We start from the raw sequence: 13,475 nt of genomic DNA, 5'->3' as shown, positions 1-13,475 counted from the left end.
AGTTACTGTCGGAGTTTGTGTCCTACTGCCTGACAGAACACTCGCCAGGGTTTCCCGGTAAAACGAAGAGAAAGCAACTATCTTCAACAGAGAAAATAAATCGGTTAAGCGACGCATAGTGTTGAGTCAGAAGTGCTGTATATCCGAACTGATGGGTAGACAAACGTGTAGCAGAGTAAACAGATTAACAGAGCAACATCTAATATCTGATATTTTATACCAAAAATGAACGATACAGATACTGACAGATAGGGATACAAATCCTTAGTAAGTAAACAAATACGAGATGGATATTCCTTTCTTATCATGAAATCAGACAAGTAAGGGGGGGTTTAGCTTTAAGCATATTTTCCCCTCACTCCAAGCTCACACTCCGACTCCGACTTGCAGCGACAAAACTGACCATGAGAAATATGACCCCAATATACATTATGCAAAATCTCATACTAAATAAATAAATGACACATACGATAAAAAGCAAAGCCAGCAGCAAAAAACTATACAGTATAAAATGACAAACAACAATGGAAACAATAATTATGTCACGTAGATAAACAATAAATTATTGTTGGTGAAACTAGATTTTCGAAAGGTGTGCGAGAAGCATTGGAAAATTCATCAAAATGGAAAAATATTGCATTATGTGTTGTATAAACATTTTTCGTGGAATTTATGGGAACACTTTTAGAATTTATTAGAAAAAGCTTTGGATTATTTGTGCAAACTAAGATAAGGAAATTTAAAATGATCAAATACAATTTCAAAGCTAATAAAAATAATGTCCACATTAAAAAATATCTGCTCTGAGCAGATTTCAGAACTAACTAGAATGGTGGTAATAAATTTGACGATATGTACCACAGAGATAGTTATTCTATTATTCTCATAAGGCTAAACAGATTTCTCCGTCATTCTGGGAACTAAACTTAGCTAATTAACATCAATTTCAATAATATTTTATCAATTGTAAGTACTTCGTACCAAAATAACACCACAAGTAACAATAGAAAACAATAATACAAAAACTGCAGCCATTCCAAAATACCTTTTAATATGTCATAAAAACAAAACATAAATATATGTGGTACGAGTATCTCTAGAAAATATGTAAATACTCATATTCTTCTATCATCTGACATTATTTATTGGCAATTCAAAAAACCAGCGACAACAAGAGCAATTAACAAATATTTATAAATATAAATATAAATATATGTAATGTCAGAAACTGACAGCTAACAAAAATATTTAACATTTTTCGCATTTTTTACCCAAACTCCGCTCGCATCTGACATTTTTTCCGGTTGCTCCATTTTGTTTAAAGCAAACAATGTCGGAATAAACACAAATAAATAGCTAACAAGTCAGGTGCAGATAATAAACCAACAATAACAGGGCCAACAGAAGCTGTTATTATAATTACAACAACATCAGCGACTGAAAAATAAATTTAGTCAGCGCCTAAAAATATGCAGCACGAAATGAATGTCCAAGACCCTGCCTCGAAAATGACACTCCACTCCAGCTCCAGCTACAGCCCCAGCGAGGCAACATAATTAGCCTAAATGGGAGCAGGAGCAGAAGCCAGATAGGGCGAAGGATAGGGAAAACAAGGAGAGCGAAACAGGCAAAAATGACTAAATATAATTAAAGATTAAACAATTCTTGGGTCAGACTAGAACTTGCTGCGGCAATATTTCATGTTGAAATTTCTCGAGGTAATTGAACTCAACCCAAAACGAAGCTAAGCTACATTTGAAGGTTCTTTTTTTTTTAAGCCAGTCTTAATCGATTACTTTTGGCCTAATCTGTTTTCATCGGCGATGTGTTCTTCGGCGTAGAGAAGCTTAGTAAAGATTGTCAAGGTTTCGCTTAATTAAAGTCTAATGAAGATCTATTGGAAATTATATTCAGTTGATCTTTCACTCTTTTAGGCACTGTTTACAATCAAAGTCTATCGGTCGGTCTTTTTTTTCAAAGTCTATCATATATTTACGTTTAAATTAAATGTCGCTGATGATCTCTAGTTACGTACAGCAGTTAGCACTGAATATAAATGTATGTCAGAGAAACTATTTTCTGTTCCTGCTTGCGCTTTTCTCAGCAGTTAGTTTGCAGATCAACATATCTAATATACTCGTAGATATTTGGTTGATCTTTTATATTTTGCATGCACTTTTTAATTTATAGTGCACAAATCATTTTCACGAATTCCTTGTTTTCGTTGAAAGTTACTTTACAATTTTACAAAATTAAACATTTCCCATGGTAATGTTTTTTATATTTTTGTTACTTTCGGGCTTTTTGTTCGTTTAGGTCTCCCCGCTATGATGGTTATTTTTTGTGTTCCACTTTTCGCGCTTTAATTAACCGCAACCGCAACAGTTTTCTCAGTTTTCCCCCAACAACAGCAGCAACAAATGCCTGACAAATGTTTGTGGCACGCAACAAATGCCGCATTCTTGCCTCAAAAAAGTACCATTTTCACATATGTATATTTGTAGCTGCTTGTATTCTTCTTTTTAATTTGCCTTTGCCATGCGTTTCTGTTGTTATTATTTTGATTTTTACTTTTATTTTGTTCTGCACTTGCACTTTTTACTTGAACATGGAATTACTTTTAGGGCTCGCTCTCTCTCTCTCTCTCTCTCGCACACACACTCTCTGCCACTTGTGTCTGTGTGTGTGAACGTGCGTACGTGTGTGTGCGTTTGGGATATTCGTTTCCTTCCAATTTGAGTTTGAGTTTCGTTGGGGATACACGCGCGCGACAAAAACGACGTGCGTTTGTCTGGGAGTGCAAATGATGACTAAAAAAAACTTTACCTTCGTAGCGACTTGGCGGAGGTGGCGCCCCCAAGGCGGCCAGTGTTGGAAGCTCCCTTGTCGTTGGTCCTGTCGCTAAGAGAGCCGCAAAAGCTTTCTATTCGGCAACGACTGTTGAGAGAGAGTGTACTTCGTGTCGGTTACTCTCTCGTGGGAGTGCATGCTCTCTTGTTTGATTCGATTCCACACTGTTCCCCTTAGAGAGCGCTGTTAAGTGACGGTAGAGTTATCTTCGAAGTTTGGGGGTGGCTTTAAATTGCAGCCAACTGTGCCACCCCTATTAAAAGCAGTGGGGTGGGATAGCAGCCCTCCTCAATGTTTGTGTAGGTTAGTTAACAGCAATACATTCGCCAACATAAATGTTGATAACAGCACCCATTTTTCTAGGGCATCGCTAAAATCGCTAGGTCTGACGACCAGAATAATTATTTTCCCATTGATAGCTCAACTAATGACATATTTTTTTCAGTTTTCTGTTTTTCAGTAGTTTTAGTCTTAAATAATAGAACACACTTCTGAATGTAAATTTTCTTGAATCAGACTAATAATAGTAATTTTTCTCCAGGGAAAAGTCCTAGTAAAGCATTTGGTAAACGACCATATACAATTAAACATGGATAATAAGTGTGACAAATTCCTTATTTTCAGCTAATAACCAATAGTTCTTAATTGTTAGTTTACCATACCAGTTTACAGTTCAATGCAATGACTGCACAGGCCTTATGTTTATTCGTTAGTCAGTTAGTTATTAGTTATTAGTTAGTAACAGTTATCTCCACTGGCTGGGCAGCTTAGTTACGTTTGCACCTCACCCACTTTGCTTGGGATATGGCTAACATAACAGTTTCTGTTTTAAAGTATTTTGTTTAACATTACAGCGCTCTGCATGTTTTTCGTCTGTTAAAATAGTGGGAATTTGTCTGTACGCATAACATTCGTCTGTTATTTGCATCTCTGGCTAAAAACAGAGTCTGTTAACTCTGATGTTTATCAATAAATTGGCATTGTTAGCATGATTTGTAAACAATTTGTTTGGGATAAAAATAAATAGCACTACGTAATCATGTAAGTTGATTTTCATGTGTTGAGTTTTTTGCTATTGAAATATTTTGCTTATTAGTTATTTTTGTACATAAACGACCATTAACCGCCAAATGCGCTTACAATGTTGTCGTTTGTTTTTCATCGAAACCTGCCATCTGATAAAAATCTTTTAGAAGAATTAAACTGTCTATTAAGGTAAATCGATAAATTAGATTCACTTCTGTAATGAGTAAAAATTATGCCAATCAAAATATGAATGGATACTGACTGGACAGTGCAATCATTAAACATAAATTTGCTTGCGAGGGTTTTTTTTACATGTAATCGAATTCTTCTAATTTTAATTATGAATTTAAACCCAACCACATATTTGATTGCTTCTTGTTTTGTCTAAAAAACTTGTATCTCTGATTTCCGAGAATTAGAACGACTTCTTCCATCCTCAGGATTGCCCCATATCAAAATTAGCCCTGCTGACCGACTTTAATTTCGTGGCTAAGCGAGAAACTGGGAAAACATTTCAGTGGTTTGGACATCGCACAATTAAAGGCAATTAAAAGAAGGGCGGGGCAAAATAAGTGTATGAATAAATGGAAATATATGGATATCTGTGCGAGGTTGTGTGGATATGGAAATCAAATATAAATGGCGCTTTGCGTAATGAAATAAAATGTAAATTTAACTGTCACTGTAAACCACTTAAAAATAAATATGAAAAATTATCACAATATTTAATGAACCAACAGACCAGAAAGCCAAACTCCAACTGATGACGTCAGTGGGGGATGTGGATTGTCTGGTGGGGTTATTAAAAATTATCCCTGATATATGACTTTATCTATGCGATGCATGCCACCCCCCCATGCCCCCCCCCCCATGCCATCCCTCCCCGCAAAAAGCGCGAGACTTTTGTTTGCCCAACAGACTGACAATGAGAGAAACAGAAAAGTGGAAATCAAATGGAAAATGCATGAAAATGGTGGAATACAAAAATGGAAATAATGTAAACGATTGCACTTTGTGTGCATTAATTGAGTTAAAGTTTTATTCAGCAGTTTAAAAATTGTTTTAACAAAAATGAGTAAACTTTTCAAGGTTCAATTTCGGTTTGGTTGGAGTTTCGCTCCCCTCCTGCCGGGCATATGCAAATGCCGACCCCTGCATGACCCATCCGCATGTGCATACCTATCCTTATTCCCATCTTCAGATACTTCCCATCCTCTAGCTCAAAGTCCGCTGTGGGTCAGTGGCATTTCGCTTCATTTCTGTGCGAGGAATGAGCTCAGCACTTGAAATTTGTAAGCTCGTGTGGTTCTCCACTTGCGGAGGGGAATATAGAAAGAGATATTTGAGAGGAAAAGTAGGAGAGCAGAAGAGATACACAGAGAAGAGCGCAGACCAGAGCTGGAGCCGGAGCCGGAGTTCTCCACTTTGTGTGCTTAGCTAATGGCTCAGCTTGGTCGAGGTATCAGTAGGAGGGAGATTCCATTTCAACCAGAAACATTTCTGGCTGGTTTAGCCAAATCCTTTACCAACTAATAAGTATACACAGAGCCAAAAAGTTTTTACAAATTTTCAAATGATATCCTAAGAGAACGTTAACCTTTAGCCTTAAGAAATTCGACTTCTATGCTTATATATAGATTGTATTCTGAAATCGTTGTATCTTTGAAATCTTTATGGGTATTACCACTGATGTCCTTTAAAGAATAGCCACCGAAATATCGGACCCTGCCCCTTCCCATTCATAAGCCAAAGTCAACTTTCCCTCCCATAACTTTTCCCGCAGCTGTCATAAAAAAGCGCAAAAAGAAAAAACGGAAATTTTTTTGTTTGGTGGCCCCAAAGGGAGTGGGCGTGTCCATAGTGGATGGGAGTGTGTGGAGGGGTCGGGGTAAGGGTAAGGGTAGGGGTAGGGTTAAGGGCACACACATAAATTAATACGAAATACACTTAAACAACAGAAGGAAAAAACTTTGTTCCTCATTGATTTATAGCGTTAATATTTCTGCTTTAATGCATCAAATAAATTAAATTGTCTTACGCACCTTTCAGCAGTCGAGAAAAACTTTTGATGGCCCTTCGATGGGGCGGGCGGCCCTTCCCTCCGTGAGGGAAAAGTCTCCAGCAGAGGAATTATTTTTGTTCGCCCCCCCCTCTACCAAGAGAAAGAGAGCAACAAATGCATAACTTCGATTCGTAAAAACAAATAAATATTCATAAAAAATTATTCTTTGTTTCACGCTCCCTCATGCTGTCTCTCCTCTTTCCTCACGATACCCCCTCCCGTTCTCCTGGGTACTACCTGTCCCCCCTACTGTTGCTACAACCTGTCTTTTTCTCCTCAAAAAAAAAAAAAAGCACTTTGCGGATCTTCAGTCCTTGCCGACGCCGACGCCGACGCCGCCGCTGTTTTGCATACCGAAAGGTAGACGGTGGCTCTGCAAGACGCCTGAATTATAAATATTCATTTATGCTAAGCTCCAGAAAGAAACAGAAAGAGAAAGAGAACGAGAGGTTCTCTCCAGGTGTGTGCGGGGGCGTTACCTTGGTCGCGCCTGTTGCCTTCCACTCCGATTTCTAGGGCTGCTCGTTTCGTTCCCGTCTTGGAGCACCCTCCAACAGGTCGTATGATTGATTTAATTACGGTATAAGGCGTGTTTTTTGTCAGCCTTACGGAGCATTCAACTTTTTGTGTTCCCGCTGTGGAATATTTTTGGACAAAGATGCGTGCAATTGAACCTTTTTGCGGAATTACTCTACTTTGGTGGGTAAGTTGAGCCAAATTTTGATTACGCGTGAAGGTTAATTTAACATTTAGCTTAGTTTTTAGCAGGTATTTTGTATTACTTATTTTTGTATTATTACTTGCAATCTCTTGGCATCCTTCATTCAAAAATATGAGATATTCGATTTGTACCTTGGGGAATTTTTGCCTTTTTTTATAATTTATTTGCCTACGGCTATTTTCATCTGCCGATTAAATGTTTCCCTGTCAAAGTGCATATTGAGTTTGTCTATGCCAAAAATCCTGTTCGATTAAGTTTTGTAAATAATATTTTGTTCTCCTTGTTATTTTTTTGTCTATTTTGAGAGTTAGGTACTCCAAATATCAATACCTGTGTGGGAGTGCTGTGGCTTGTCCCTTTTTTTTCACGTCGGTTCGGCTGGGTTGCTGCAACTGTGAGATTGGGCTGGTTGTTAATCGCTTGTCTCGACCTGCTTGAACGGCCGTCTAACCATCGAGTCGTGTCATTAAACTGGTTCTTCCGACACTCCCGCTCTGACTGCTTATCGCAGCCAGCGAATGTTTGAAATTTATGTGCTCTTCTCATTGTTGTTCCCGATGCTGTTGCTATTGCTGTTGCTGGATGAAAAGCTCAGCTTAGCGCTAACGCCCGCATATACACATCATTTCCGTTTCCCTTTGTAGCACCCTCATGGCGGACAGGGGGGACACAGGGAAACAAACAAGCGGCAGTCGTACTTCATGTAATCAACATTTTAATTGCGGAAACGGAACTCGCACACATACATCCATCCAAACATCCCACCGTACAGCAGCCCCTGCATGCTGCATGCCCCACCGCCCCTTCATGGTGTATCTGTTACACATTACGCATACGCAATGTGTGCCTCCACTTGCCACACTCCGGCCTGTTTTTTATTCCACCGGACTGACTGCTGGCGTTCGCTTAGAGAAAACATTTCCTCCAGCAATTCTCTCTCTCTCTCTCTCTTTCTATCTCTCTGCTTTCTCTATCGCTATCTCGCAGGCTGGAATTCATTACATCAAATATAAAGAAAGTTTTAGGCAATTTGCCAAAAATCCCAGCGGGAGCAGGAGTTATCCCAGTCATCCCCAAAAAAAATGCAAAAAATAAAAGACCCACTCAAACGTTGCAGCTGCAGCAGGGCTGATGCAGGTAGCCCAAATCTACTTAGCTGATGGCGGTTGCTTGTGGGGCAGAGTGGGGCGTGGCGGCATGCTGGGTGTGGATTCAGGGGCCCGTGAGGTGCCTAGGTAAACGTAAACGAATTTGCGAATATGCAGCAGCCGTAGCAGCCGTAGCAGCCGTAGCAGCAACATCAGCCAAACTAAAAGCAACAAAAATGTGTCCATGGGTTAGGGGTTCGAATGGGTGATACTCTGTTGCAAGAGGAACTAAGAAAAGCACTTAAAATGCACGAATAGAATTGACTGCATTGGAGATTGAAGAACTGTAAAGAATTGTATAAATAAATCTGAGGTTTTGAGAGGTAGAAATTGTGTAAGTAAATAATTATAACAAGTCAAACCCAGATATAATGCTTATTGGTCTATTCATACTTGAATGATTAGGTACTTATTAGAAGAAGAAAACAAAAATAATATAAGCTGTCGAAAAGCTTAATCAGACCGCAGTATTCGCTGAGATACATGTATGTAACTGGGAGTGAGCAAGTTGGCCCCAGAAGGAGCATTGGTTAACAGCAGTAACAGCAGAGCATCAGCCATAACAGTAGATGAACAGCAGTAACAGCAGAACGATAAATAACAGTAGATAAGCAGATAAGCAGCAAAGGCAGAGGAAGAACACAGCAGTGAAGAAGACCAGCAGAAGGAGAGTAGTAAGAAGATAATCGTAGCAGTCGGACGTAGCGTTGAACAGCAGCAGCATAAATCAGCCGATATCAAGCAGTTACAATTATGCTTACCATTATAAAGACAATTTATCTATGAGATGATCAAAATGATTAAAATTGTAAAATTTCGATTTCGGTTTAATTATAATTAAAATAAAAAATTAAAATTAAAATAATTATTTTTGTCGTATGGGAGCGCCCACTGTGCATTACCTGTGCACCGCGATTTAATATCAATAAAACTATACCTAAATAATAACTGACATGTATACACAAGGATTTCATCACCCCCACTGAATAGATAATTAATCTTTCCACTCCGCTTTTCCACTTTCCCAAGTGATATCCTCAAAGTATTTATCCTTTCCATTTCCCTACACACCCAAATCTTTGCGGCCTGTCATGACCATTTGACAACCTGCTACCTTTTACTTCACACAGATAGATATCCCTCTACCTTTCGTTGCAGTCCTCCTGTCGCCTCTTCCCCGCTTCTCGTTTTCATTCTCCCACTTTCTGCTTGCCTTGTAGATGGCAAGCCAGTTTGCCGAAACACTTGAGCGACAATGCCGCCAGCTTGGGGCTAAGCATTGCAGTCGAAAGCCCAAAAGCTTCGAGCCCCCCGCGGGCAGAGCTGCCACCTCAGCGTGCTCCATCGCCATCCCCCTGCTGTAGCTATTTTTTTATAGCTGCATCAACAGCAGCAACAGACATGATAAATTCTCTTTAGTATGCGGCATACATGAGTGATGATATTAACCAACAACAGGCAGCTCCCTCCGGGGTGCGAGGACGTCTGGGGAGCAGCTATTGCAACCGACACAGACACAGACAAGTTAGTCGGCAAAAAAAAAAAAGAAAGGTGAGCCAGCAGATGGTGAAGAGGGGGTCGGGTCGGGGTCTCTTTTTTGGGTAGGTAAATGTGCAGAGCCGCAAGAAGTTTGTGAGTGGTTTGCATCCTGTCCATGGATGGATTGAAGTGTAAAGCGAAGTTTTCGGCTCAAAGACCCGAGTAGGTGCTGGGGGGAAAGTGAATGCCATGAATGATCCCAGTACGGAAGGAGGAAGGGCATATTCCGCTGCTGATTGGTAGCCCCTCCCGTAGCTCTAGATCCCAATAGATCCAAACTATTTTCATTTTGTGTCAATTCAATGTCACACTATTTTCAGTTTCGCTGTTACACATTTCCCCACACTTTGCTCCACACTACTCGTACACTTTCTTTTCGTTGCTTTCACGTTTTTGTTCTTTTATTCCATCATGAGTGATGGCAGTCAAAACAAAGGAGAGCTCTTGGAGAAATCTCAGTCTCAGATCGTCTTTGAGGAGCCGCTAGTGGAGGTTCGGGAAAATTCGAATGCTTCTATCGGTGACAGGCGGGAGGAACAGCTCCTTGGATGACATGCTGGAGAAGAGGACAAGCAAAGAAGGGGACAGAGCGGCATCGTCTTCAAAAATTAAACCTCAAGAGCAACCCAAGCGGAGCGGAACACCAAAAGCAAAGCCTGGAAGAGAAGTAATGGGTAAGAAAGCCACCAAAAAGTCTCCCAGAAGGGAGATTAATGCACCGAAGGCGCCCACAAAGAAGCCACAAAAGACTGCCGAGAAATCTGTGGGCAAGAAGTCAGAGAAACCCACGAAGAAAGTTCCACGAAGCTCTCCCACACAGAGAAAGTCATCCCCAAAAAAAGCACAGGGAGTGTCCATAGAAGGGTCCCTCTCTAGTAATAGAATTTCAATGGAAAGTCTTGGCCTTCAGGCAATGCGCTCCAAAACATCGATTGCCTCGAAACTTTCATTTACGTCGAGGTCTTCCCGGAGGTCTACCAGAAGTCGAAGCTCGAAGAATCTGCTTGTTGCAGAGGGTTTCAAAATGATTAGGAGGAAAGCCAAACAGAATGAACCGCTGCCTGGAGCAGAAGAACAGTCGAAGGAGTCTGCACACGAAGACGACTTGTCCTCGTCCGAGTCGGACACTTTGGAGACATACCAATCGAGTCTGGTCGAAACTGTAGTAGTCGAGGAGGAGGCAATGGAACTCTCCCAGAGGCTTGCCTTTCTCCAGGTATTAAAGGACCTGCCCGACATACGTGACCTTTCGGAGACTACCACCATCGAGTCGATTCCGATACAGGACACTGAGGAAGCGAATGCCGAACGCTTGACCGACACTGGACACTTTGTGGATGGCGTCGCAAGCAATGAGCATTCCGAATCGGACACGGGGACTCAGCACAGTCTGGAATGCGAAGCCACCGAACATAGAGCGGATCGAACAGCCGATGACAGCGAAAGCTTGGATATGTCACTGGCTACTGAATCCGAAAGTGGTGACGACTTTGCAGAACCTCCCTGGACCGAAGAGTCGGTGGATGATATTACCAAGAGCATGATGAGCATTGTGTTCACAAGCGACGAGGCCATGCCTGTGCTTGTCCTCGGGGATGATCTCTACGAGGTCTATCTGGCCAATATGGAGACGTGTCAGCAGTTGCTCACTCAACTGATCAATGAGGCCGTAAACTATGCCGAGAGCGACTACGTTCGCTTGACGCGAGTCCTAGACAAGGAAAAAATGATGAAGCAGCTCTATAAGCTAACAGTGGACTATTCGGTGGAGCGGCATCGCAATACGAAGCTCGATAACCTGGTCTGTGAGTTTTACCTGCGAAAGAAATGCATGGGCTTCATCAGCGGACCGAAGGGGTCAGACGCATTCAGCAGGACCCGATACCGGAACGCCATCCTCGAGCTGGACAGCCGTCTGAGTGTGGAGATCGAGACGGAGAAGAAAAAGGAGAGTATTATAAAGCAGTTGCGCGACGAGGAAGAAGCCGCTACGGTCGAGGCCGACGAGAAGGTCCGCCACTTTGAGAACAATGTCATGCAGACCTTGTGCTTTAGGGATGGGTTTGATCATCTGAAAGCTTTGGTTGGCGTGATCCTGCGAGGCATCTCAAGGTTTCGCGAGGAAGTGGATCAAGTCAGATTGGCTCTACTGCTTACCCAGCACCAAAATGCATCCCTAACTATTGTAAGTAGCCCTTAATCGGGATGCTGATCAGGCTGAAGGTTAATCTTTATTCCTTTGTTGACATTTTAGCAATTGGATAAGATGGAAAATCTGGGCGATGGCCTCAAAATGCACGAGTATCTGTCCAATCAGGCCACCAACCAATCTTTGGGCATCAAAATAAATGGTAAAACGCGTGGGACCTTCGTTAATTAATGATAATGTCAATGATAACCCTCCCCCCCCATAGAACGTAATGGGGAACTGAAGCGATTGAACAGACGCATCACTCACGACACCCATGCCCTGGCCCACTTTCAGAACAAAGAGCTGATGAACGGAAACATTCTGGCGCGCATGAAAATAAGACTCCATCGAAGGATAGCAACGAGAGAGAACCTCCGGATGATCATCTACACGGCCAAGATCAGGCACCTCAACCTGAAGAATGAAAAGAAGAGAGTACGCGCCGCCGGCTGCCTCATGCACTACCCCGGCCTGATGAAAGACTACGACGTGACCCTCGAGCAGCTGGAGGCGAAGCGCAATGTGGTCCAGAAGCTGCGCTTGGAGCATGCACGCCTGGAGCACAGGGTAGAACATGTGGGGACCATCATAGCCGAGACTGAAAAGCGGCTACGAAGTGTCCGTTCTTTGACGCTATTGAAGTAATTTAATACCAAGGAATTATAGCTACGAAACATTGGGTTTCATCTGGGATATGGGGAATGGGCGGGACACGGGTTGAAAGTTTCTTTAGTAGTGGGGAGCTGTCAGTATCACACGTGCCAGCAGCCCTCCTCTTGATACCCCCTGGCCCTTGGCCAAACCGCACAGCAGGACCAGTTCTGGGTGCCCTCACACACACACAGTGGCGGTCGAAAAAGTTCGCTCAGAGGAACTGCCAGCATCAAAGACTGCCTGCGATTATCGGTTACACCTTTGATCAGCAAGAACAGATCTAATCGAAGTAAATGAAAAGGTTTTTTGAACCATTCTAATGGCAGTTACAAGAGCACATCGCAGCGTATAAATATTCGAGCCACAGTAGCTGGGACCCGTGATTTATGTGTGCCCCATATTTCCCAACCACTAAATGGTTCGCACACTATCCTCCGCCACTGTATGTACGAGTAAGTATGTATAATACGTATGTACGTATGTTTGTGTGTATAGAAAAGTCATGTTTTGCATCTTTTGGCAGCTGCCATATATCTTAGTTCTGGGCCCAAAACAGGACTACGAAGGCATTGGATACATAGTCAGCAGAGCACCCCACAGCACAGCACGGCACACACGAACACATACTCGTACTCGTGTGCAGAGACAGGTACAACCTCCGGGAGTGTATTAGTCCGTGGTAAATCGGGAAGGAGTCTGAGCAGGTGGCTGCGAGAAAGGGGATGCGGATGCGGATGGGTATGGGTATGGGGATGAGTCCCAGCTAAATGCAGATGAGGCTGCTAGGAGGCCATGGTCTGTCCAAGCTCGGTCCGTGTCTGGTTTGGCCTGCTCCTTGGTATGCACATTTCATGTTGCACTTAAAAACAAAAAACGAACTGGTCGTGGATACGTTGGGTATGTGTTGGGGCAGAGGGGCAGCACACAAACATGTGGCGAAAACTAATAGCAAAAAAGAATCGGAAGGCCAGCAGGAAGACGATGCTTTACATACCCTAACACTTCAATGAATATTCAGCTGATTTAGCTGAGTAATTTACACACACATTTGAAGCATTTCTTACACCAACATATACTGATTCGATGCAGGCTAATTTCCATAGAAACAAACAGGGACATGGCTTCATCAGCTGATCAGACCAAGAAGGGTATGCCCATTCAAAGGGTATATTCAGAGCTGGAAGAAGCTGGAGCCGAGGCAAAAACCGAACCAAGTTGGGTTAATGGCAAAGGTGCTGATGCCGTGCAGAATTTGCTGCACACTTTGACCCCGAGCTAAGCATC

At 42.3% G+C, this 13,475-nt stretch overlaps 2 protein-coding genes across 2 annotated transcripts in view; one reads left to right on the top strand and one right to left on the bottom strand.

Annotated features, from left to right (window-relative positions):
* LOC111077885 overlaps positions 1–2,633 on the bottom strand; it is a 41,175-nt gene extending 38,542 nt beyond the window's left edge. Inside the window, exon 1 of the mRNA XM_022372348.2 lies at positions 2,619–2,633. The gene's annotated coding sequence lies outside the window, so the exon portion shown is untranslated. The remainder of the gene's footprint in view (positions 1–2,618) is intronic.
* Positions 2,634–9,649: 7,016 nt separating this feature from the next.
* Positions 9,650–12,203, top strand: LOC111077878. Its single transcript, XM_022372339.2, has 3 exons — positions 9,650–11,531; positions 11,601–11,697; positions 11,761–12,203. Exons 1-3 carry the CDS (start codon positions 9,855–9,857, stop codon positions 12,180–12,182), a joined length of 2,196 nt encoding a protein of 731 aa, XP_022228031.2. The 5' UTR covers positions 9,650–9,854; the 3' UTR covers positions 12,183–12,203.
* The last annotated feature ends 1,272 nt before the right edge of the window (positions 12,204–13,475 follow it).

Source organism: Drosophila obscura, unplaced genomic scaffold, assembly GCF_018151105.1.
Source record: "Drosophila obscura isolate BZ-5 IFL unplaced genomic scaffold, ASM1815110v1 contig_14, whole genome shotgun sequence".
In the NCBI taxonomy this organism is placed as follows: domain Eukaryota; kingdom Metazoa; phylum Arthropoda; class Insecta; order Diptera; family Drosophilidae; genus Drosophila; species Drosophila obscura.
The sequence above is the reverse complement of the archived record's forward strand: the minus strand, read 5'-3'. Positions and strand labels throughout refer to the sequence as shown.

Bases quoted from the DNA above. Each gene is read 5' to 3' on its own strand.
- LOC111077878 (XM_022372339.2), top strand. From the start codon at position 9,855: ATGCTTCTATCGGTGACAGGCGGGAGGAACAGCTCCTTGGATGACATG. The intron at 11,532-11,600 runs GTAAGTAGCCCT...TTGACATTTTAG, and splicing joins AAAATGCATCCCTAACTATT to CAATTGGATAAGATGGAAAA. The intron at 11,698-11,760 runs GTAAAACGCGTG...CCCCCCCCATAG, and splicing joins TTTGGGCATCAAAATAAATG to AACGTAATGGGGAACTGAAG.